The sequence below is a fragment of the Orbicella franksi genome, chromosome 3 (genome assembly GCF_964199315.1).
Source record: "Orbicella franksi chromosome 3, jaOrbFran1.1, whole genome shotgun sequence".
NCBI lineage: Eukaryota > Metazoa > Cnidaria > Anthozoa > Scleractinia > Merulinidae > Orbicella > Orbicella franksi.
In genome coordinates, this window is record NC_138147.1 from 10,916,156 (window position 1) to 10,937,184 (window position 21,029).

Consider the following 21,029-nt stretch of genomic DNA (forward strand, 5'->3'; position numbering starts at 1 on the left):
ACTCCAAATAATAGGTTGACAGAGACATGCAGTCTTGGTTTACCGTGTACTTCTTTGATATTGGACATCCATGTTATGACAGGAGGGAGAGGTGAACACGTCAGATTTGGCTGACCCTATGATCATGGCCATTATGACGTCATGGCGAAAGAAGTGCGCAAATGCAGAAAATTTTCGAAAATGGCGTCGTCGCCTCTCGCTGATACAACTTTTTGAGGCAGATTTCTCCAATCATTCCAGCTTCAAATGGTATTGTATTTGGATCTCAAGGAGTGATTATCATTTTTCTTTCTTTAGAGGTAAGTAGATTTTAATTATAACCGAAAAATCTTGCAGAAAGTGTATTTAAAGTGTTACAGGCATCGCTCTCCGTTGGAAATATGTGGGGCAAAATTTTGACTGTTCGCCCTGTAAAATTGCCCTTTTTACGTGATCGGTAACGTAAAGAAACGTGTAACTTGGTCACAGAATAGCTTATATGTATAGGAAAACATTGTATCTGAAGATGGTTTTGAAGAATTAGCAGTAAAAATGATCAGTCCATTTGAGTATGAAATATCTGCGATCTCGTGCTCGGAGTGTTCTTTCACAAAACTGAAACCTTTTCACATATTCTGCAATGGGCCTAGCAAACAGAAATATTATCCACAATGAAGGAAATGAGAACTTTCACAAACAAGAACTTAAGCTTAATTATTTAAATAAGACAAAGCCTGCCTACTGCACAACGGTGGTTTAAATGCAGACAGAGGATAACATGCAGACTGCAGACTTCTTAAGAATATTGTATTCCCATTTCCTTTATATAGAGCTTGTGCTCCGTTTAGCCTGAAATATACAGCACAGGTTAGCTGGTGTATGGTTAGCTCGATCTCTTTATAAATGAAAATGGGAATATGATATTCCTAAAAAGCCTGCAGTCTACATTTTACCCATGGCTTGCAGTCTAGTGTTGTAAGACTTTTCTCTTCTTCGTAGGCCACTTTCGTGCTGCTTTGACCACAGGCTGGTAGTTCGGAGTATATTCAATTTCTCATAGGGAGCCTCTGCGGAGGAGAGAGTACAAGGCCCCATTTATATGGTCTCGGGTACTGAAGACAACCCTATCAGACCCTCCTGAGGCAACTTTATCAAGTGTTTAATATATGACATGAAGTGGTCCTTCCAGGATTACTTAAGCCTTTTTTTATACTCCAGTGCTCAGTTATCCTTCTTCCTTTGGCTTCCTTTCAGTCATTTGATCACTGTGGGGTTTTGTGAGTTAATTTTTATTTCTTCATACCATGAGTTGCCCCAGGTAGGCCAGTCACAGTATTTTGACGAAAAAAGGTTATCATGCCTACCAGCATTACCTTGGTTATGCTGCTAAGGGTGGCTTGTGTTTCACTTTCTCAACAAAACAGTGAAAGTTAGCTCGTTTAGGGTCACTGGGGCGAGGGCTTTCTTGGTTACCTAATATCAAATAAGGGGCCTCACTGTCGGCTGCAATTATGTATGCTTACATAGCAAAACTTGAGTACCAAACTCGGTCACCTTGAGTTCCTGTTGCTGAATCTTATTATGTTTACAAAATTGGCACTGTTGATCAACAATTAAGGTATTTGAAGTCTGATTTATTTTAATTCCTAAACAATATTGTAACTTTTCTTTAAGTAAGGATCCAAAAATGCTTTATGCAGAGTGATTGTTGTAGTTTGTTTGACATGCTTCAGAAAATTTTATTTTTCTTTTTTGTGCAGGTGAGGGTGCTGAAAAAAATTATTTATGTGAAAATCTGAAGACCTCAGTTCAATACATTGGTACTGGAAATGAGCTATTTAATGTTTTATAAATTGTGATATTAGCTCCATGTACATTACCGCATTGTATCTGCTTGGACGTGACTTAAAAGGTGGATGGGGGTTGGATCATTTAATTGTGAGAATTGCATTTTTTGATGGTAAATACATACTCGAGTTCTTGGTGCTGGATCTCATTAGCAAAGTTGTCTTTTAGTTTACATTTTCTGTTGAAAAGAATTAGGGGCGATATGAAAACCAAAGAGGGAAGGGAGGTCATATAAACATTAACTGCAATTTTTGACTGGTGAATATTATGAGGAGTCTTATTATTTTGATCTTTTTAAACCTTAGGTTACCATCCTCCACTACCTTTGCAAGACCATTCAAGCAGGTCCCATTTCTGGCAATACATGCAACCACCGTGGAAAGCTATCTATTTATTGTCAATGTACTGTCAATTAAACATTTAAAACCCAATCCTGTGTGTTATTTGCTGGAAATGTACACTTATCATTCTCTTGAAGCTAAAAATAAACTCATCAATGCAAAAAGCAACAAGGAACCTGGGATGGAAGGAGCTGGGGAGAAATCAGGCTTGACGTTCATGTTTACAAGTACAGCCTCTCTGTGACACTCGTCTCGAGAACATTTCTTTGTAGTTCAGTTTAAGCTTAGTGTAAAATAATTGTTAGAGCTCTCTTTGTTCGCATAAGATTTATGATGAAAATTAAAAGCATAAAGTATAAAGAAAAGAATTGATTATCATTTCAAACTTAGAGGTAGTAAAGCTATTACAGTTTGTCAAGACAGATACTATTAGAAACCAAGGGGTTTGGTTATAATAAGAGATCACCTGATATTGATCTTTCTAGCTTTGTCATAACCTTCTACTGAACTCTTTGTTTTGGCAAAAAGTCATTTTGGCTGAACGAGTTTCTTCTTGTTAAGTTAACTCTTATTGCTAATGACTTTGTTAAGTTAACTCTTATTGCTAATGACTTAGCATAGGAAGTATCCCTGTTCAGATATCCTTTCCTCTTTAATTCACTTGCTGCTTGGAACCAGATTCTGTATTTTTTAGGTCTTTCTGTATGACATCCTACGCAGTTGTCTTTTACAGTCTATACAGTCTATGCTGAGAAATGAAAAATTAATAGAACCCAAAGCACCAGTTTAGGATACCTCTCTTGTCAGAAGTTCGGAAGAAGAAACAGCTTTGCACTGCATGCGGACGCCCGAGGAAACATCATGCTCCGATCTCATATTTGACGAACATTTTGACATGAAATGAAGCACCTTTCTGGCAAGAGGTCTGGTCTGTGTTATTCTGAATATCATCCGTTTCATCTAAGTCTCCTGTAGAGTGATTTTATATCGTATTACCATCTGAAATATCCACACGTCTGCTCGGAGCTGGTTGGCCTCGCAGAAGAAAATGTTATCTTTGACGGTTTTGTGGATAATTTAGCGCAGAAAAATAATTCCTTGGTACGTTATTTACTTTCCAACCCAGTATATGACTTGATAGTTCAAATGCCTTTGCAAGGGAGCATTTTCTCATATTTCGAGGGTTTCGAGTATCGATCAGCGGGTCCTCCACGCTATCGTCTACAAAATAATGGGTTTAAACCCACTGATCATTTTTATGCACATGTTAAATGATTCGTTTTCATCACTATTCGAACGTTGGAAACCATATCAAGATCGTGTTTTTGTGTTCGTGTTGTTCATTGTTGGGTTCTCGAGATATCGCCCAAGAAACGGGTGCAAAGCTCCACTTTTCAATCGCGTTTTTAATTGAGCGATCTCGAAATTTTGCATGTTTTTGTGCCTTCTGACTTCTAGTTTTTGAACACCAAAGTATTTTTGCACACAACATTAACAGGTTATCTTATTCTTGTGGTCTGTTGATCGCTTTCTTTCAAATTCTTTGAGCAATTATCGGATGAAAAACTTGTCTGGTGTCATTCTTTAGCGGCCATTGAAACTTCACGGGCCGGCTCACGAGTGACGTCATAATGGCCAAGATCATCGGGCGCGCAATCGCATGGCAACGCAAGCGAAGTTGACCTCTCCCTCCTGGTTATGATCAATACCTGTCAAAACAAGGTATCCGCTGACCAGTATCATGTGACCATATCGCGGGCTCAAGTTTACAGCTTATCGAGGTCGCGTGTTTTTTTGAAGTTGACCGCTGACCAAGTGCTGGTTTTCGATTGGATTGCGGGCTCATCTCAGGTTAACTTGTTGAAAACAGGGCAGGATTGTTCGGAAGCCGGTTAACGCTAACCAAGGATTAAAAGTTAACCGAATTATAACTTTTTTTTCTATACAAATGTTTTTTGGCTGCTTTGTTTTGTGTATACAGTGATTATTAAAGCTCAAAACAGAAGGCCAAACAATATACAGAGAACCGCGCCGCAAAGCTACAAAACTGAAATCAAAATTCTACCTTTCTCCTGGGTTATTTGACTCTGAACAACGCGGCCCAGGAGCTACGCTTTTAGGCTGGCCTAAATCTATATATTATTGTGGGCTCTTACATCAACAGAACCACCACAGCTACATTTTAAAAATTCAAAATTTTCATAGTTTTCTCGATCATTTCAGGTACTTACTTTATCTTATATATTTATGTCTGTGGTTCTATTCTGGTTTCTTTTGATCTAATTAATGCAAATATAATTGTTATTTCAGCCCGAACGTGGTTAATGTCACTCCTTTTTTTGCCTGAAAACCTTTCGTTTAAATGTCTTGCTTAGTGCCAATTGTAGGAACCGCTGTCCTAGAGATTTCCGCGGCTCAGACGGAATGGGAAAACACATTTCATGAAGGTTTAGCTTGTGGGAAGCTCCGTAATTTGCATGTTTTTTGTCATGTTGGTTTGTGAACGTCGCCCTGGTGGGTTAATTAATTTTGGAATTATTTACTTCTGCGCCAGATGGCCCGTTTCACTGTGCCGAATTTGAAATGAATGCGGCTTGGTTTGTAATTATTCCTTATAAGTAAAAAGCCGAAACAATCGCTTTTGTTGTGGAAACATACAAACATACAGTCGTCGTAAAGAAAGACGAATGAACTTATCGTGAAAGAAAACTTACAAGGATTTGAAAACCGCAACGTCAAAACATTAGGAAAAGCAATTCTTATTTCAAGTTGTGACTTTTCGAGCTTTTATTTGCTAACTGTGGTTATAAAAGACTCAAGGATCGCCCACAAAAAACATAAGCTGGTTTGCGCAAGAGTGAAATTGTACATGACAAAGCCATTTTATAGCCGGTCGCGCGCTCCGAAAAGAAACTGTGTCATTTTCGTTGTGGCAGGAGTTTTTGATTAATGGTTCGGCTTGGTTTGGAAATAGACGATCTCTACCCAATGAATTTAAATCTTGTGTCTCAAAAATACGACGTGAAGAGTTTATGGCCAAAATGTTTTATGTAAATATACAGATTTGAAGGCAGGTGCGTTGGAAAACAGTATATAATTAATTGATTTTCTCGAAGCTTGTTGGCTAGTATTTTGGGTCTTCGTAATTTGTTGCTTGTGATAAGACTTTTGATGCCCTGAATTCACACAGAGCGAACTGAGAATTTACCAAACAGCTTTTCCGAAACGATCCAGAAACATATCTAAGGTATTATTTGGTCATTTTAGGTCAGAGCTACATAATGTTGACTCCATCTAGATTTTGCATTTAAATAATTCAATTACGTTTGGCAGAGATCGTATGCGAAGAAAATGAAATATTCCGTGTGGGTGACTGTAGCAATTCCGAGAACCCAAGAGTAATTTCGGTCCCTCAGTTGTGTTAGCAGAAACGCGATAATGAAAAACGCAGTGACACAAGAGATAATCTGAAGAATTTCGCCAAGGATATCTGCCTCAGCAAACGGTAAGTGTAATCACCATATCTGTAGCGGAAAAAGTTCTTAGATATACTTCAGAAAACCAGATCGTATATCCGTGGCAAGCTGAAAATCGCTAACTGTGTTTTCGCTTTCGACGAATTGCAATTTTGTTAATTTTTTCCGAGTTCTTAATCGACCAATCGTATCTTGTTTATGTTGGCGAAAAGTGAAAAGAGCGCGTCTTAATTGATGTTCTTTCTAATATTTTCAGTAGTTTGAGAAAAAGTCTTCATTTCCAATATTCTCGACACCAGATGGACGGCTAACGCACCTCGGACAATTGTCTGCCGAAGTTTCCTCGCATCGCAGATGGATTTTACATCGAAAATCGGTGGCTTTTTTCGAAGCATTATTAACCCAGAGGGTGAAACTCAAAACACAGACAAATCATCAGAGGAAAATAGGTAGGAAATCTGAAATGTAGGGCATAAAATTATTTCTTTATTGTGAGGTTATTTTCATATTCAATTGCGTTCTTTTTGTCGACTTGCGTAGTTGATAGGGTGGGGTTGGAAAATTCCGCAGCAAACAAATTTTTGCTCTCGGTTTGAGCTGAATATAAAGTGCGTAGACGCAGAAAATTGAGAATTAGATGGCTAGAAAATCAAAAATAAATAATTGAAATATGACTAAAAGTCGAGTGTCTGTCATGTTTTGGTTTGGTCGCTCGCGAGCAAGGAGATTGACTTCAAAACACGAATACAGCTGTTGCTGATAATTGTAAAGTCAAATTTATTGCTTAAGAATATTTTGGCTTTTTAGTCAATAGAGAGCCACCGGGAAAGATAAAATTGACAATAGGAAGAAGTTAATACGCTTGAATAGAGCATTCTCAATAGAGAAAAAAGGAGAAACAGCAATTCGATTTACTAGAAGGCGAAACCTCATTTGAAATTCACGCGCGAAAAGAATGGGTTTATCGAAATATCGTCAAACGAACGAACGCAATACGTGAAAAACATACATAATTGACTGGGCAAATATTTTAATTTTGTAGGTACATCAGAGCATCTTAAATGAGTTGCGAACCAATAAGGGTAGCGAAACGGTGCTAGCAAATAAACAGAACTAAGGAATTAAGAGTTTAGCAGACAAAGATGTAGCAACTCTGGTATTTGTGCCAAGAAATCTACCTGGGGACTGTTTTGTTAATGCCGCGTAATTGAGGCTTCTGATATGAATGTATCCCCTGTTAAATTTTTTATACGTCCTTTGCCATTGTTTCGCTGTTGTCTACATTTTAGGCAAGCTCCTGGCGAAGCAAGAACGGCGGAAGACGAAGGAGATTATGACGAGAGGGATGCCGAGTATTTAGACGATGATGAGGAGGAAAATACTTCTGCGTTCTTCACAAGAAATAGTTCCCTACCGTTACCTTCTAAATCAAAGCAAGACTCGAGCGCGGGCGCTTTGGCGTTGCAAGTCCCTAACATAGGAGGAGGAATTAGACGCAGGAACACACTGGCAACTGCCCCAAGTTACGGACTGAGCGGTTTAACTAATGGAAGATCTGCACCCAATGTTGTTGCTCGCACCAAGCAGAACGTAGAAACCAGCAGCATTGTGTCGGACGACGAAACGGTACGAGGAAGCGCAGCTCGAAGAGAATTTGGAAGCCTTCCTGCGAGGAGTCGAAGTGAGACTCCACGGACATTTGGCGGGACGCCATCGAAGAGGATTTCGAGCTCGAGTACTGTGTCTGAGTGGAATATGGACTCAAATGTGCGCGGTGTGGGTCGGCTCCATGTCGTTCTAGACTTCACAATGCACACAGCCAAGCTCTCTGTAACTGTTACAAAAATAGAATTTCCACCGTATCATCAAAGAGATACTTCTTTGTTAGAAGTCAGCGTCATGCTGTTGCCGGGAAAACGGCAAAGTTTTCGAACAAAACCCAGGGATTTTAACGAGCCCATGGCAATGTATTTGTATCCTAAAGACAAGATTAAGGATATGTCGCTTAGATTTCGCCTTTACGAGCAAGGCGCTATGGGTTCCAAGCACTTATTAGGCGAAGGAACTCTTCGGCTCCGATCGGTGGATCTAGATTCAGAAATGATACCTGCTTCGGTGGATTTGCAGCCACCGGGTTCGTATGTTCCCGAAGCAGCTTCGGGAGCGATCATGTACGAAGGGGAACTGGCGATCTCCGAAGAAGACAGACCCGAAATTTTACTGTCTTTGGAATACCGCCCTCTTACGGGAAAACTCCTTCTGGAAGTGATCAAGACGAGAAACTTGGGAATGTTAACTGATTCGAAAGCACGTGAAACTTATGTTGGTGTACGAGTCGTTAAAAGCACTGGTGAGCTTATCAGCAAAAGTAAAACCACACCAAGAAGGCACATGATAGATCCAGAGTACAACGAGATGTTCCTGTTTCATGTACCCGAGCATGAACTAAACGCTGTCACTGTTTTGTTGACTGTGACGAGCATAACAGCTCGTACACTGGCTTTAAAAAAACATCGAGTTGGAAGAGTCTCACTCGGACAAAACTACAGCAGCGAGGAGGAATTACGGCATTGGTACGAAATGACGCGAAGGAAAGAAAAATCCATTGTGGCATGGCACAGAATTAACGAGATGTAGAAAACAATAGACTAAATCAAAACTAGCCAGAACATTTTATCTAAAACGTTTTACAAGAAATAGATTTCCAAAACAGGGCAAAACATTTCAAAACAGACCCAGCTTGGTTCACATTGTAATGGATTAGATTTTTTGTTATATTTTCCAAAGTGTTGTTGACCTCGATTCATTGTAAGCGGAATAGCTTAAGCAATGTTAGTCGTCTTGGCTAAATAAACCCGAGATAAAGCAATTTTGTACAATTATTTTTAAACCCCAAAAAGGGTGTATTCCGGACACAAGGTGTTAATACGTTTGTCCATAGTAGTTATTGAGTGTGTATACATAGAGTTGACAAATTAAAACCAAACCACGCGTAAATTGACTTTGGCTTTATACATAGCTAATGATTTTGGGTACAAAGATTTCCGTGCCCGTCTGGTGGATATATATTTCTCATCTTGTTTTAAATGCACGGTCGAATGATGGAGTTTCGTGGTTTACAGCCGCACCCTAACTAACCCGCAACCACACCTTTTCATATTTAGTAACTGTGATGAAAATACCGCGACTAAGTTGCTTCTAGTTCTTATTCCAAATAGAATTTAAGAATTTTTATGCCGACAGAAGCATAAATAGAAACGGCAGCCATTTTAAAATGTAGAGAACATTTCTACAGCAACGATTTTTAACAGATGCGAGTTTTAAGTAGATCGACGCTCGCTTTGTAGCTTTAATGTTGATTGTTGCTTTTTAAACACGAGAACGTTTTACTTATTTTAAACTTGAAGAAAAAATATTTTGCGTTTGATGCAGCAGGGCTGGTAGTATACAAACTGACAACTTTGATAAAATCTGTGAGTTCGTTCGATTATCCTAACCTTGATAAAAAAGCAAAACGTTCAAAGAGCCTTGATTTATTCATTGTAGTTCTAAGCCTCATGTAACTTTTGTGCATACCCCTTACTTATTTCCATTCTTTCTTGTGGTTCATAGTCGGCATATCACAATTCTGAATTGAATTCTCTACATTTGTTTTGTTTTTAATGTATTGACATTAGATATCGATAATTTTGCTCCATTTTATCCTTGTACACACTCACTCAATGTTTATGCGTTATGTGTATCTTTGCGTTGCTTGAATCGTGTTTGGATACATTTTGAGCTGTTGCTCACACTAGACTCCAGAGATAGTTCATGGTATATTGCAATACCGTGCCAGGATTAATTGATGTTTAGTATTTAGTCATTTATCAGTGTTCCCCATGCATACCGCATGTTTTCGACTTGGTTATGATCCCCCAGGACTCGTTCCGACAACGGGGAAGAATAGTATCTAACGAACTGGTGTGCATGGGTCGCTATTTAAGTTCAGACAACAAATATATAATAACAACATGGCGCTAATATTTTAAGGTTGAGTCGGACGTGATTCAAGCATCAGTTATAACCAGTAAATTTTCTTCGATTTTCCATTTTTGACTCAAGGGTAACTTGCATGATATTTAATTTCAACTGAACAGAGCATAGAAGGTTACTGAGACATAATGACTTTCCAGGGAACTCAAATGAGATCTTATCATGCTACGGTTAAGCAACATTTTGGGAAAATCAAAAGCAGCGAATTCCTGTGAAATGTTGCATTGTAACATTCCTTGAGCAAAAAGCTTCCTTTTGTTTAGTCGGAGTTTATTTAAAATACATCGAAAGAATGTGTACTGCATTTATCTCAAGTATGTGAAGCCGCCATCACAATAGGTCTTAAGTGACCTTGTGGCTGGAATTCGTTTTCATTCCAACAAAGTCAGTGTTTTCCAGAAACATTTCTTAAGCGCTGAAAAAAATAGACACTGCGATTGTCCATATCATCTTACTGACCCAAAAGTTAGCAGAATCTAGGATTGTTACCTCGAGAAATTTTAAAGAGAACCTTGCATGAATTTTAATCCGGCACTCGTTTGAGTTGACTTGATGACAGCTGCTTAATCGTAGATTCCAATTTAGCTGCTTGTTAACGATTAAAATTAGAAAATGTCTGCTAGCGGGCCATTTTAGACATAACTTTGTGGCTGAATCAATCTTTGATTTTATCAGCGATCCAGTGAAAATCAGTGAAAATCTCAAAACACTTTGATAAAAGTGCACTGAAACGAAACACCATTATGTCCGCAGTGATCTATCGCCCTTTTATGATAAAAAGGAACATTTTTGATAGCGATGCAATTTTTTCTTTCTTTTAATGAATTATCTTGTCGAAATAAGTGGAGTGCTGTTAGGTTGTCTCCAAAATTTATTAATGGCCGTCGATCGATCACACGAAACCATGAAAATCAAGCATTACCATAGATTTTCTTCATGTAAGAAATTTACTGTGGCGATAAACGAGAACAAAAACTCTTGACTCACATATACACATTTTGTAAAATTTTTCTGTCATTGTTGATTGATCTTTCCCGAATAAAAAAGCTAGCTCATTCGGTAAAGATTACGTTTTCGAACTTGTTTTACCTTTTTTTTGCATAAATTCGTCGAAACGTTCTTAAGTCTTGCTTTCATTTTTATCGTTTACTTGAAGTTAGGTGGCATTTCTAAAAGGGGTTGCCTTTTTTGATTTAAGGTTTCGTTCACATGGAAATCATTAGGTAAGAGAATTAAAGCTAAAAGCATTTAAATGAAATTAAATTATTGTACTGTGCCTTGCTCAACATTCAAGGTGAAGAAGACTCATGTCTATAGCTTTAAAAGCTAGTTTATCTTTCTTGAAGAGCAAGGGATAATTTATTGATGTGAAAACCAGTTTAAGACATTCCCCGCGCTGCCGTTTACGATAAGTTTTATTGTTTCTGGTAAAACTTAACATGAAATTAATATAACAGACTATGTAACAGTAATGTTTATCCCCTTCTTTTGTTTGGAGTGAAATCTGGTCTATAGCAAGGAAAATGTGCAAGCGCCGCTTAAATTCGTTTGGTTGATTTGCAGTGATTATTTGCAAAATGTACGCCAAGACAATTTCACAACTGTTCAATTTTTCAACCATTTATTTGTCTTTTTAGCGGCAGTTGGTTGACAGACAACATAAACGGAAGATGGTAGGAGGGGTGTTAAAATATTGGCGAGCCGTTTGATCAGCGCATATTGCACAAAAGCCAATCGCAGCATGTCAATTGTTTGCGATTCGCAGCTGGTACTTAAAATCAGACACCGGGGGTATTCTAGACATAACAATTCTCCAAATTAACATTTAGCCTCTCTGAACGACGACAATTCCTGATGAAAATGCGCGTGGGTCTCATCTGAAGAAATAAAACGAACGCTTGCTTCCCGTGGTTGTATAGAGTTTAAACTTAAGAGTATATGGCACTTAGACATTGCTGTCTCAACCTTGCAATACGAATAAATCGAGCTGATTCTGTGATTTAATAAGTCTTTGCGTGTTGCTGAATATAGGAAATTTCAACTCAGTGGCGTACTGCGCTAAGATTAATTTTTAATCTCAAACAAGTGGCCGTGGCAGCTCACTCTAATTTATGCTCCTAAATTACAAGAAAAACGAAAGATGTTATTGTTCTTTCAATGTCAGGATTAAATACTTTTTGATAATCTGGAGCATGACGGAGGGAAAAAAGGTCTAGGAATATTAGGGACATATCCAGTAGTTTGTGTCCCTTCGAATTAAACTGAAAATAAATGTTTTGGTAAAATTGTAAAATTCAAACTAGTTCGGGCTTTGAAAATGTTGAACGAGAATACATCTATGTATTAGTACGAAGTGTAGTTTACAGAGTGTAATTGAATGATTGCGAAACGCAGAAAATTCGCTATGGTTTCGTGTCTGTTTTATTTTGCCAAACAGAATGGAGTTATCAGAATTCAGCATTTCTAATATTCCAATAGATAACAATAATTTGGATGATGGCTTCGGAGATTACTGCAGCATCGAGTTCTTTTAACATGCGTTTAAAAATCCCAGTCCGCGCAAAACACAAAATCTCGTAAATGACTGAATCTAAGTACCCAGGCCGCAGATTTCTATCCAACAAGTCAGATTCCTGTTTATGGAACTTCACGTTAACGACTGCCGACCCGACCTAAGTTTTGACGCTTTCGTTCTAACAGTTTCAGTCTCGTTAATATAAAACCTCCTGTAAACCATAAATATGATATACGATAAACTGAAAAATGCCACGTTCTTGTCGACGCAATACGAAGGGCACCATATTCGATTGCAGTGCTGTGTATTCGCAGATCCAACAACTTTCGTTGAACATTAAGATTATGGTTACAAGTGAAAGACTCTATATCTAAAAATGAACCTGCACCTTCCACAGGAAACCAAAATTACTGGATAACGCTATCGTTCATAAAGTTGTATGAAAAATACAGCGATGTCTCCCAAATTAAAAGGGAAGCTGAGAAGTGACACATGAAGCACTTTTTGTTGTATGAAAGCAGAACTGTTCTAATAATATTTATGCTTTATAAACTACTATAGTGCGCTGCCAAATGTTTGTTTAAAATTGTGGTTTGCTCGACAAACAAAGAGCTCATTACAATTTCAAGACGATTTTTTGCCTTCGGGATTTAACAGCAGGTGCGCTGGCAAAAATAGATTATAGACCCTACCTGTAGGAAGAAAGTATTTTTAAAATTACAACCCGGGGGATAATTTGTGATAAAAGTGTATCTGGCAGTACGAAGACGCTTTGAAAAACACAACAAGAACTTTGAAATGAACTAAATTAATGGTTATCTTAAAATGAAACAGGACTGTTTTGTCTGCAGCTGACTCCCAGAAAACAGAATAGAAGTAAGAGTTTAATGCACATTAAACAGGAAAAAGCTATATTTAGCGACAGAATATAACTTTGCCAAAGCTCAACACATAAAACCCTACTAAGGTTGGAACCTTTTTGTCTGGGCTCTGATGATACATCTCTGATCAAATAAGTAGGAAACTACAATTGAAAACAGAAGCTGTACTTTACCAGCTTGCTTGGCCACCTATGTCAACTTTAAGTTGTTTGGATTTGTACTACTTCATTCTGCTTTTTCTTCCGCAGTTCGAGCCAAATTGGATACAGTCTCTGGATCTTGGAAAAAGGAAATCGTTTAACCACCTTAGTTGTCACTAAGTTTAACGTGTCTAACGCAAAATCCCACGTTTAAGACCCCCCGTTTATAATCCTCCCGGATATACGCCCTTCTATTTGCTAACAAAGATATTACTCCGGATATAAGTCCCCCGCCCGCCCCCCCCCCCGCCCCCGGATATAAGCCCATCTAATGTATAAGTGCGTTCCTTCAGTTTTGCGTTTCTTTACAAACATCAAAATGTTTATTCGAAAGTTATAAGGCTAATAGGGTAATAGGGTAATAGCTCTAAGACTCTGTTTACAAGCAGGTAGGGTAACCCTAGTGCTAGGGTTACCCTAGCAGGCGGGTGAAAGATAGCCCGGGTTTGCAAGCAAAATTGCACAGGTAGGGTTACCCTACCACCCGGGACAACGAAATATGCTTGGCAACCGCACGCATTGCAAACAAAATGGCCGACAAGGGAAGGGTTGTGGCAGTTACTTCGATTCTGCTGTCGTTGCTGCCAGTGGTAGCTGCTTATCAGTGCCATGGAGTTTTGCTGTGTTACTTCCTCAGTTCTAGAAAGCGACAGCAAGTTGCCAGGTCAAAGGCGGCTATGGAATACAATAAAGCACTCGCCCGAATGCGACATGTAAAAAGGAGAATTATTCAACGAAGACGATTTCAAAGAAAACCAAGTCGTACGGATCAATGGTGGAGAAACTTATTTGAGGGCAGGATGGAGGAAAGCGAATGGAAAAAAAATTTCAAAGGGTCTGCAAACAAGTAAAAAGTTGTCCCGGGTAAGCGAGTTATCCCTAGCAGAGCGTTCACAAAGCAGCTAGGGTTACCCTGGCGCTAGGGTAACCCTAGCGCTCAGCTAGGGTAGCCCTCCTGTTAGGGTAACCCCAGCACTAGGATTACCCTACCTGCTTGTAAACAGGCCCTAAATGTAATGGTATATTACTTTTAATTCGTTTCTCAGATACGTTTCATCTCGTCGTTCCGAAACATTTTTTTTGCTCCGCTTTTATGCCCCCCCCCCCCCCCCCAGATATAAGACCCCCGTTTATAAGCCCAGCCAAAACCCCTTATGAAGTTATACAAGCCCAGAGCTTTAACGTGGGATTTTACGGTATTTAAGAGACAAAAATATTTGTTTTTAAGATAAAATTAATTTAAAACTTCCTCCTAATGTTGAAAATTATCCTTTTCACGCTGCCATCTTCCGGAATAAAAAAAGCAAACAAAAAAGCGGGCTGCGTTTTTCACTCCCTGGGAAACATTGTATCTTATCTTTACATTGTAAAAGATTGTTCATATCTTTACATGTGAGGATATTGACTCGATATCTTCACGAAGTTTCCAATATTAGGTCGAAAGCCAGTAAACGGATCTCGGAGATCTTCGGCAAGACAAGTAAGCCTTCCTAAAAAGACGGAAATGTTCGGAAACGTTCGTGTGGCCTTCGGAAATCTTTGGAGAATCTTCAGAAAACTTGAAAATATGGTGAGACGAAACTGCTGCTGCAATTTCCATTATTTATTTAGAAGAAAAAATAATTTAATGATCGGTAGAAGTTACTCAGAATGTAGAAAGCCGATGCTGAGAGTTGCCAAGCAGCTTGTGAACAGCCTTAGATGACATGCTTGTCTCCACTTGAAACAACAAAAGACAGAGTGCTGGTACTTATTTTAAAGACAATCGAATTCGAGGATGTTACCAGGAAGGAAAAATATGTCAACTGAATTCGCCTCCCGAGAGGGAATCTTTTTAAAGAAACTTTGAAAATTCAACCTTTATAAATTAAAATACATTCGAAAACGGGCGAAATACAAGTAAGACCAAGTAAAAGGGATTGAAATATTTTGTTTGACATAAACAAGCATTTCAATTAACAATAGCCAAATGATTCATTTTCTCTGAAAGCGAAGTGTGATGTCATTGCAAAATATCGAATTAAATTTAATGTTATGGACAGCTTATATTTCATTTCTCGCTTGTCGACTTGATACATGATATGTTAGTTTTGCTTTTCATTTATATTTCCTTCAAGTGATAGAACTGTCTTATTTGAAATTGTGACACATTGAAACCAGTCAAATACCATGGTACCTGAAAAGCGCGGTAAATATGCAATCAAATTGCGCTAAAATATGGTTTTAAAGTGCAAGTTTACGAAATATTTCCACAGAAGAACATGCAGAAAAAGAGAGAAGTTTTTGAATAGATTGCTGTTATATTAAAACTTCAATTTTCAGGGTTAGGAGAATATTAGTAACAACATTTTTGACCCAATGCCCGCCTGAGTTTAACTGTCAACAGGTGTCTCACTTGAATGCGCATGTGCAAAGCACGCTGACGTTAAAATAATACAAGCTAATTTCTTCAGTGAGTTAATTCAGAGATATTTTCACCGTTGAATTTTTGGAGGAGATTTCCAAAAAAGATTTGGATCATTCAAGGAGAAAAACTTTGTCTTCTTTAGGGAAGAGTGTTCTTCCGGCGGCAAAAAGCCAGCTGCCTTGGCGCGCGAGGGTTCCGCTAATAACATCAACACACCGAGTCAACGGAGCGTGGTGAGGTAAACTTCTCGAATGGCAGGCTTAACACGATGCTTAACCAGGAGGAAAAGAGTTATTCAGGACGAGAAAACAAACACTGAATTATCCAAATGTCTTACCACATGGGACTTAACATCCCTTGGAATTGGAGCGACCTTGGGCGCGGGAATTTACGTTGTGTCGGGACAAGTGGCGGCCAGTATCGCGGGACCGGCAGTGATAATATCCTTTGCTCTGGCAGCAATAACATCAATTCTCTCGGGTCTGTGTTACGCTGAATTCGGCGCACGTGTTCCAAAGACTACGGGATCAGCTTACGCTTACAGTTATGTGACCGTCGGTGAAATATGGGCTTTTATCATCGGCTGGAACTTGATTCTGGAATATATGATCGGTACAGCTGCCGATGCTCGGGCGTTAAGCGCTTGTTTCGATTATGTTATTGGAAATGTGATAAGGAATTTAACACTAACTTACATCGGAGAGATAAATACACCTGGTCTTGGTACATATCCAGACGTGCTATCGTTTATCGTCACCATCATTGTAACGGTTGTATTGGCGATTGGCGTCAAACAGTCTTCAGCATTTAGCACGGTTTTTAACATTTTAAACATTTTAGTCGTGATTTTCATTGTGGCAGCAGGGATATTTTTCGTTGATACGAGAAACTGGACGGAAGGAAAAGGATTTTTCCCGTATGGAGCTTCAGGAGTATTAAGTGGGGCAGCGACTTGCTTTTACGCGTATGTTGGTTTCGATATAATAGCTACAACGGGTGAGGAAGCTAAAAACGCTCCTAAATCGATACCTGTTGCAATTGTCGTGTCACTAGTTGTTATTTTCGTGTGTTACTTTGGAGTTTCTGCTGTGGTAACATTGATGATTCCGTACGATCAATTGGACAAGCTTTCGCCAATTCCTAACGCGTTTGTGCAGAGAGGATTTCCTCTCGCTAAATATATCATAGGTGTGGGCGCGGTTTGTGGCCTGTCCTCGAGCCTCTTAGGCTCTCAATTTCCCCTTCCAAGGATCATTTATGCCATGGCCTCAGACGGATTGTTCTTTAAATCATTCGCTAGCGTGAACCCTAGAACTGAGGTCCCTGTTGTTGCTACGGTGTACCCAGGACTTCTAACGGCCGTCATTGCTTTACTGTTTGACCTAAGCGAGTTAGTCGAGATGATGTCTATTGGGACATTACTTGCGTACACTTTAGTGTCCCTTTGCGTTTTGATCCTTCGCTACCAGCCCGATGTTCCCGAGGACCCCTCCTCGATGCCCCTGTTATACCTTGAGGAAGACAAAGAGGATGCCTATGGAAACCTTTCGTTGTACGATGATTACGCACAGGACGAATGGGACTACGAGATTTCTACAAATGGAAAGATACACAGTCCAGAAGCTCTGAAAAACTGGATAGAAAATTCAGACGAAGATATATTTCGAGACGAATTTACAAAAACGAAAAGAACACACGAGGGACTACTAAAAAATAGAACGAGGCAAGGTCCCACAGCGGAAAGCTTCCGCATAGTGAATTGGGCAGTAGCCTTATTGTTTATCTCGTTCATAGGATTTTGTACAGCAATTGTTTATGGCTTGGATGCTCTGCAGAGACACAGTTACGTCATTATCATGTTCCTTGGCATTTTTGGAATCCTTAGCGTGTTCGCCATTATTGTGATCTGTCTGCAGCCTCAAAATACCAAGGAGATATCGTTCAAGGCGCCTTTTGTGCCGGCTCTGCCAATCCTTGCCATCTTTTTTAACGTGTTGCTGATGTTGAAGCTCTCTAGACTTACTTGGATCCGGTTTGGAGTGTGGATGGGCTTAGGTTTGTACGTCATATACCCTTTACTGAATAGTCCTTCATGTGAGAGTGTAGCTTTTTCAGTATAAAAAATCGAAACATCCGGGGCCGCGGTTATTTTATGCTCAGTGACGTTGCTAGGTAACAGGCTCTCGGCTCTTACAGGTAGAATTAACAGAAAACATAAATAGACCTTTATATGAGGTCGAGGCTGAACATTAACCACGTTGCTAAAATTACTTGGCAGTTCCTACTCAATTTTCCTTGCAGATCTCCATCCATACATATTGAATTACCAACCCTTGGATGAATTCCTTTTTACTTCCTTCATTGACGTGGTTACCTAAATGACGGATCAGTTATCCAACGATGTTTGAGCAAAAAATTAATCAGAACGCCTTATATTACGAAATAGCTATACCACACTAATCTGGAGTTGTTCAGTAGTCACCAGTAAAAAGCAGATATATATATATTTCTGGTTTCATTTCTAAACTGTTTTTCCTCCATTCCACAGGCACGTTGTTATATCTTGGTTACAGCCTCTGGAATAGCGAAGAAAGATACAGAACGCCTCAAGGACAGCTGAAATTTGACAGACAAGTTCTTCTGGCCGACAACTTCGACAGTGTGGACATTGAGTATGAAATGGAAACAATTCCGGCCCATAGAAACGACATGGACATTTTTCCACCCAGTCCGTTCAAATGGGACAGCTTATAAATATTCAAAAAGATCTCAGTATAAGGGGTATAATTTTGCTGTGTTTCGCCTCTGGCGAATCCTTTTATCCTCTTTAACACGCGACTTGAAAAAATCGATAAACAAATGTCTCGATGAATACGTTTTTTATACTTTGAGAACCGGCGCCTAAATTCGGGCGGTTGTAATATTGAAATGTAGCTGTAGACGGAAGGGGGGGAGGGGGCAGGGGGGCAGGGGGGGGAAAAGCGGGATTTCTCGGTAGTCATTTTGATTTAAATAAGACAAGAGGATGCAAAGACGAATTTCAATAGGGTATTTTCGATAGATTGATGATAAATATGTTTGTGGAATAAAGACAATAAATTACGGGTAACTGGTAATGCGAGTCCTGTAATTGCTATTCAAAGGCAGTCATATTCAACAAAATATATCTGCATTTATTGGCCCTTTTGTATTTCCGATATTCGCTCTGGAGGGATGAGTTAGAAGGACTGACCAAGGAAGGAAGAAATTGGCCTCAACAGACATCAGGAATAGGTCGAAATAGTCCTACTGTCATTTATTTTTACTTGGAATAAAACAGCTGAAGGTGTTGCCCCTTTTGTAGATGAGTCAAGCAAACGGAACTGAACGAGTTCAACTGTTCTTGGAATGTTACCATCGAATGTTTTCGCAGGTCTTTAATAATGTTACATGTGATTCAGATAATTCGTATTTGATAAAATTACTGCGTTGGTTATTTGAAAAATTGTCACAGCATAAAACGAAACTTTCCGAAACTATAGTTTACATAACAGTCAATAGACCTCATGCACGATAGCCGCCATATTTATTTTCGTAATGTTGTAAATTAGGCACGTGATTTTTGAGTGTAAATTTTAACTCCTATTAATTATGGTAAATTTTACTCAGTCATGCTATACTTAAGTATTGTAAAATAAAGCACTCTTAATTTTAGACAGTTTCGGCGCATTTATAGAAAACGATGTCTTCAAAGTTTTAAAAAAACTCAAGATATCGATTAGTTATTCCTAGCTAACTTAAATAGTTAAAACAATATTCCATGATTTGCCTGTCAAAAGTCATTTTTGCACAAATGTTTCACTAATGAGGCTAGCCGATTGTCGTCTCCCCATTGTTTGCCCCCTGGCAAACCACGTGGCTATTTTGCATCTTAACAAGGAAAAAAATCAAAGTGCTCTATGAGCAAACCTGTAAATTTCCCGGTGCGTTACGATTGACAGGAGCTAACCTTTGCATAATATTGAATTACTCTTTTCATAAAAAAACACTAATGTTTTAAAGAGGAAATATTATAATAACAATAACCAGAGCTTCTTTAACTGAAAATAGAGATTCTGACGGTAAACTTTCTCAAAATCTTTTCTCCTGACTTCATGCCCACAGCAGAAAGCTCAGTTATAAACTGTTTACCAACGCTGTAAGACATTAATTGATGACAGATTAAGCCAACCTTTTCATGACTCTTTCCTAGTCTCCATCGCAGAATCTACGTCACTCTTTCGTGACGTACGCTCGAGCAACTGAGATAAACACTTTCCCCGACCAACAAATGAACCGGAAATTTTAACACACAATTAAAACGAGCTGCCTTTTAAATGTCCCCTTATCTACAAATGAACTAGAAGTTTTAACAACCATTTAATTTACGTTATTGGAACTAACAGTTCTATTTTTAGCGCAACACCCACTGTTACAGGTTGTCCTAGAGTTGTCAGACGATATATGCCTGCCATATGCTAGCACAGAGGTGAAAATACCCTATCTGGTATTATACAGCTCTCGCACTGAACGGTGATTGGTATAAGCTGACATGGAATTGAAATTTTCATAAAAAATATATAATGTTTTAAAGGGAAAAAATTACAAGGATCTTTCTTCCGAACTTCATGCCTACATAATTAACAGAAGGGAATGGTTATGAAACTCGTCAAAGTTCTTTTTTGTATGTTTTTGTTCTCTTTTTTGGCCTTGACCGAGCATAAAGCACAATACTTGTTTACTCCGTACTGAGGAACTAACCAATAGAAACGTGTTGGCTACGTAATTCATGCGTAGTGTATGAGCGCAAAACAAAAGATTGTGCACAGTCGTGGACCTTCTTCCTACATAGATCTTGGCATCTATCTTTGTTTGCTTCCTTGATGTTTTCTCAGCCTCATAACCAGTCCCCTATATTAAATATGATGACTACAGCAGAGGGGCTGTAAGACAATGTTGATAGATATAAGTCAACCTTTCCGTTACTTCATTGTTTTGTTCAGAAAGTTATGACGCCCACACACCTTAATTCAGTTGCATTCAGATCACTGAAGAAGAGGCAGCAGCCTCAACGTGTCTGGTTTTGTGACATTTTATCTGCGCATATTACAAAAACACTTACATACTTTATCAGGCATTATAAAATCTTTAATCCGATTGGAGAGCCTCACTTCTTTATTGATAATGTTCTGGTATTCTCAAATACCTGCAGCACTTTATCTCATCAAAAGAGGTCTCCATGGAAGTTTGATTTTCTTCTAAAACTTTTTCTTCTTGTTGTTGCTTTTGGATATCGATTTCAAGGATAGCGGTCTGAAATTGCGTTTGG

General features: G+C 38.9%; 2 protein-coding genes across 4 annotated transcripts; both read left to right on the plus strand.

The window, feature by feature from the left end:
* Positions 1-3,881: 3,881 nt before the first annotated feature.
* Positions 3,882-10,660, plus strand: LOC145481200 (synaptotagmin-14-like). 3 transcript variants are annotated; one of them, XM_081459627.1, is made up of 4 exons: positions 3,882-5,415; positions 5,502-5,673; positions 5,901-6,093; positions 6,934-10,660. In XM_081459627.1, the coding sequence occupies exons 3-4, from the start codon at positions 5,999-6,001 to the stop codon at positions 8,279-8,281; spliced, it is 1,443 nt and encodes a 480-aa protein (XP_081315753.1). In that variant the 5' UTR covers positions 3,882-5,415; positions 5,502-5,673; positions 5,901-5,998; the 3' UTR covers positions 8,282-10,660. The 3 variants fall into 3 exon arrangements, with proteins under 3 accessions (XP_081315753.1, XP_081315752.1, XP_081315754.1); XM_081459626.1 differs by having other exon boundaries at positions 3,882-5,673; XM_081459628.1 differs by having other exon boundaries at positions 3,882-5,673; positions 5,904-6,093.
* A 4,741-nt stretch (positions 10,661-15,401) lies between these two features.
* On the plus strand, positions 15,402-18,645 carry LOC145483021 (high affinity cationic amino acid transporter 1-like). The gene is made up of 2 exons (XM_081461646.1): positions 15,402-17,737; positions 18,231-18,645. Exons 1-2 carry the CDS (start codon positions 15,934-15,936, stop codon positions 18,434-18,436), a joined length of 2,010 nt encoding a protein of 669 aa, XP_081317772.1. The 5' UTR covers positions 15,402-15,933; the 3' UTR covers positions 18,437-18,645.
* The last annotated feature ends 2,384 nt before the right edge of the window (positions 18,646-21,029 follow it).

Excerpts from the sequence above, each read along its gene's own strand:
- LOC145481200 (XM_081459626.1), top strand. The coding sequence starts at position 5,999 with ATGGATTTTACATCGAAAATCGGTGGCTTTTTTCGAAGCATTATTAAC. Across the intron at positions 6,094-6,933 it reads AAATCATCAGAGGAAAATAG|GCAAGCTCCTGGCGAAGCAA; the intron begins GTAGGAAATCTG and ends TCTACATTTTAG.
- LOC145483021 (XM_081461646.1), top strand. The coding sequence starts at position 15,934 with ATGGCAGGCTTAACACGATGCTTAACCAGGAGGAAAAGAGTTATTCAG. Across the intron at positions 17,738-18,230 it reads TGGAGTGTGGATGGGCTTAG|GCACGTTGTTATATCTTGGT; the intron begins GTTTGTACGTCA and ends TCCATTCCACAG.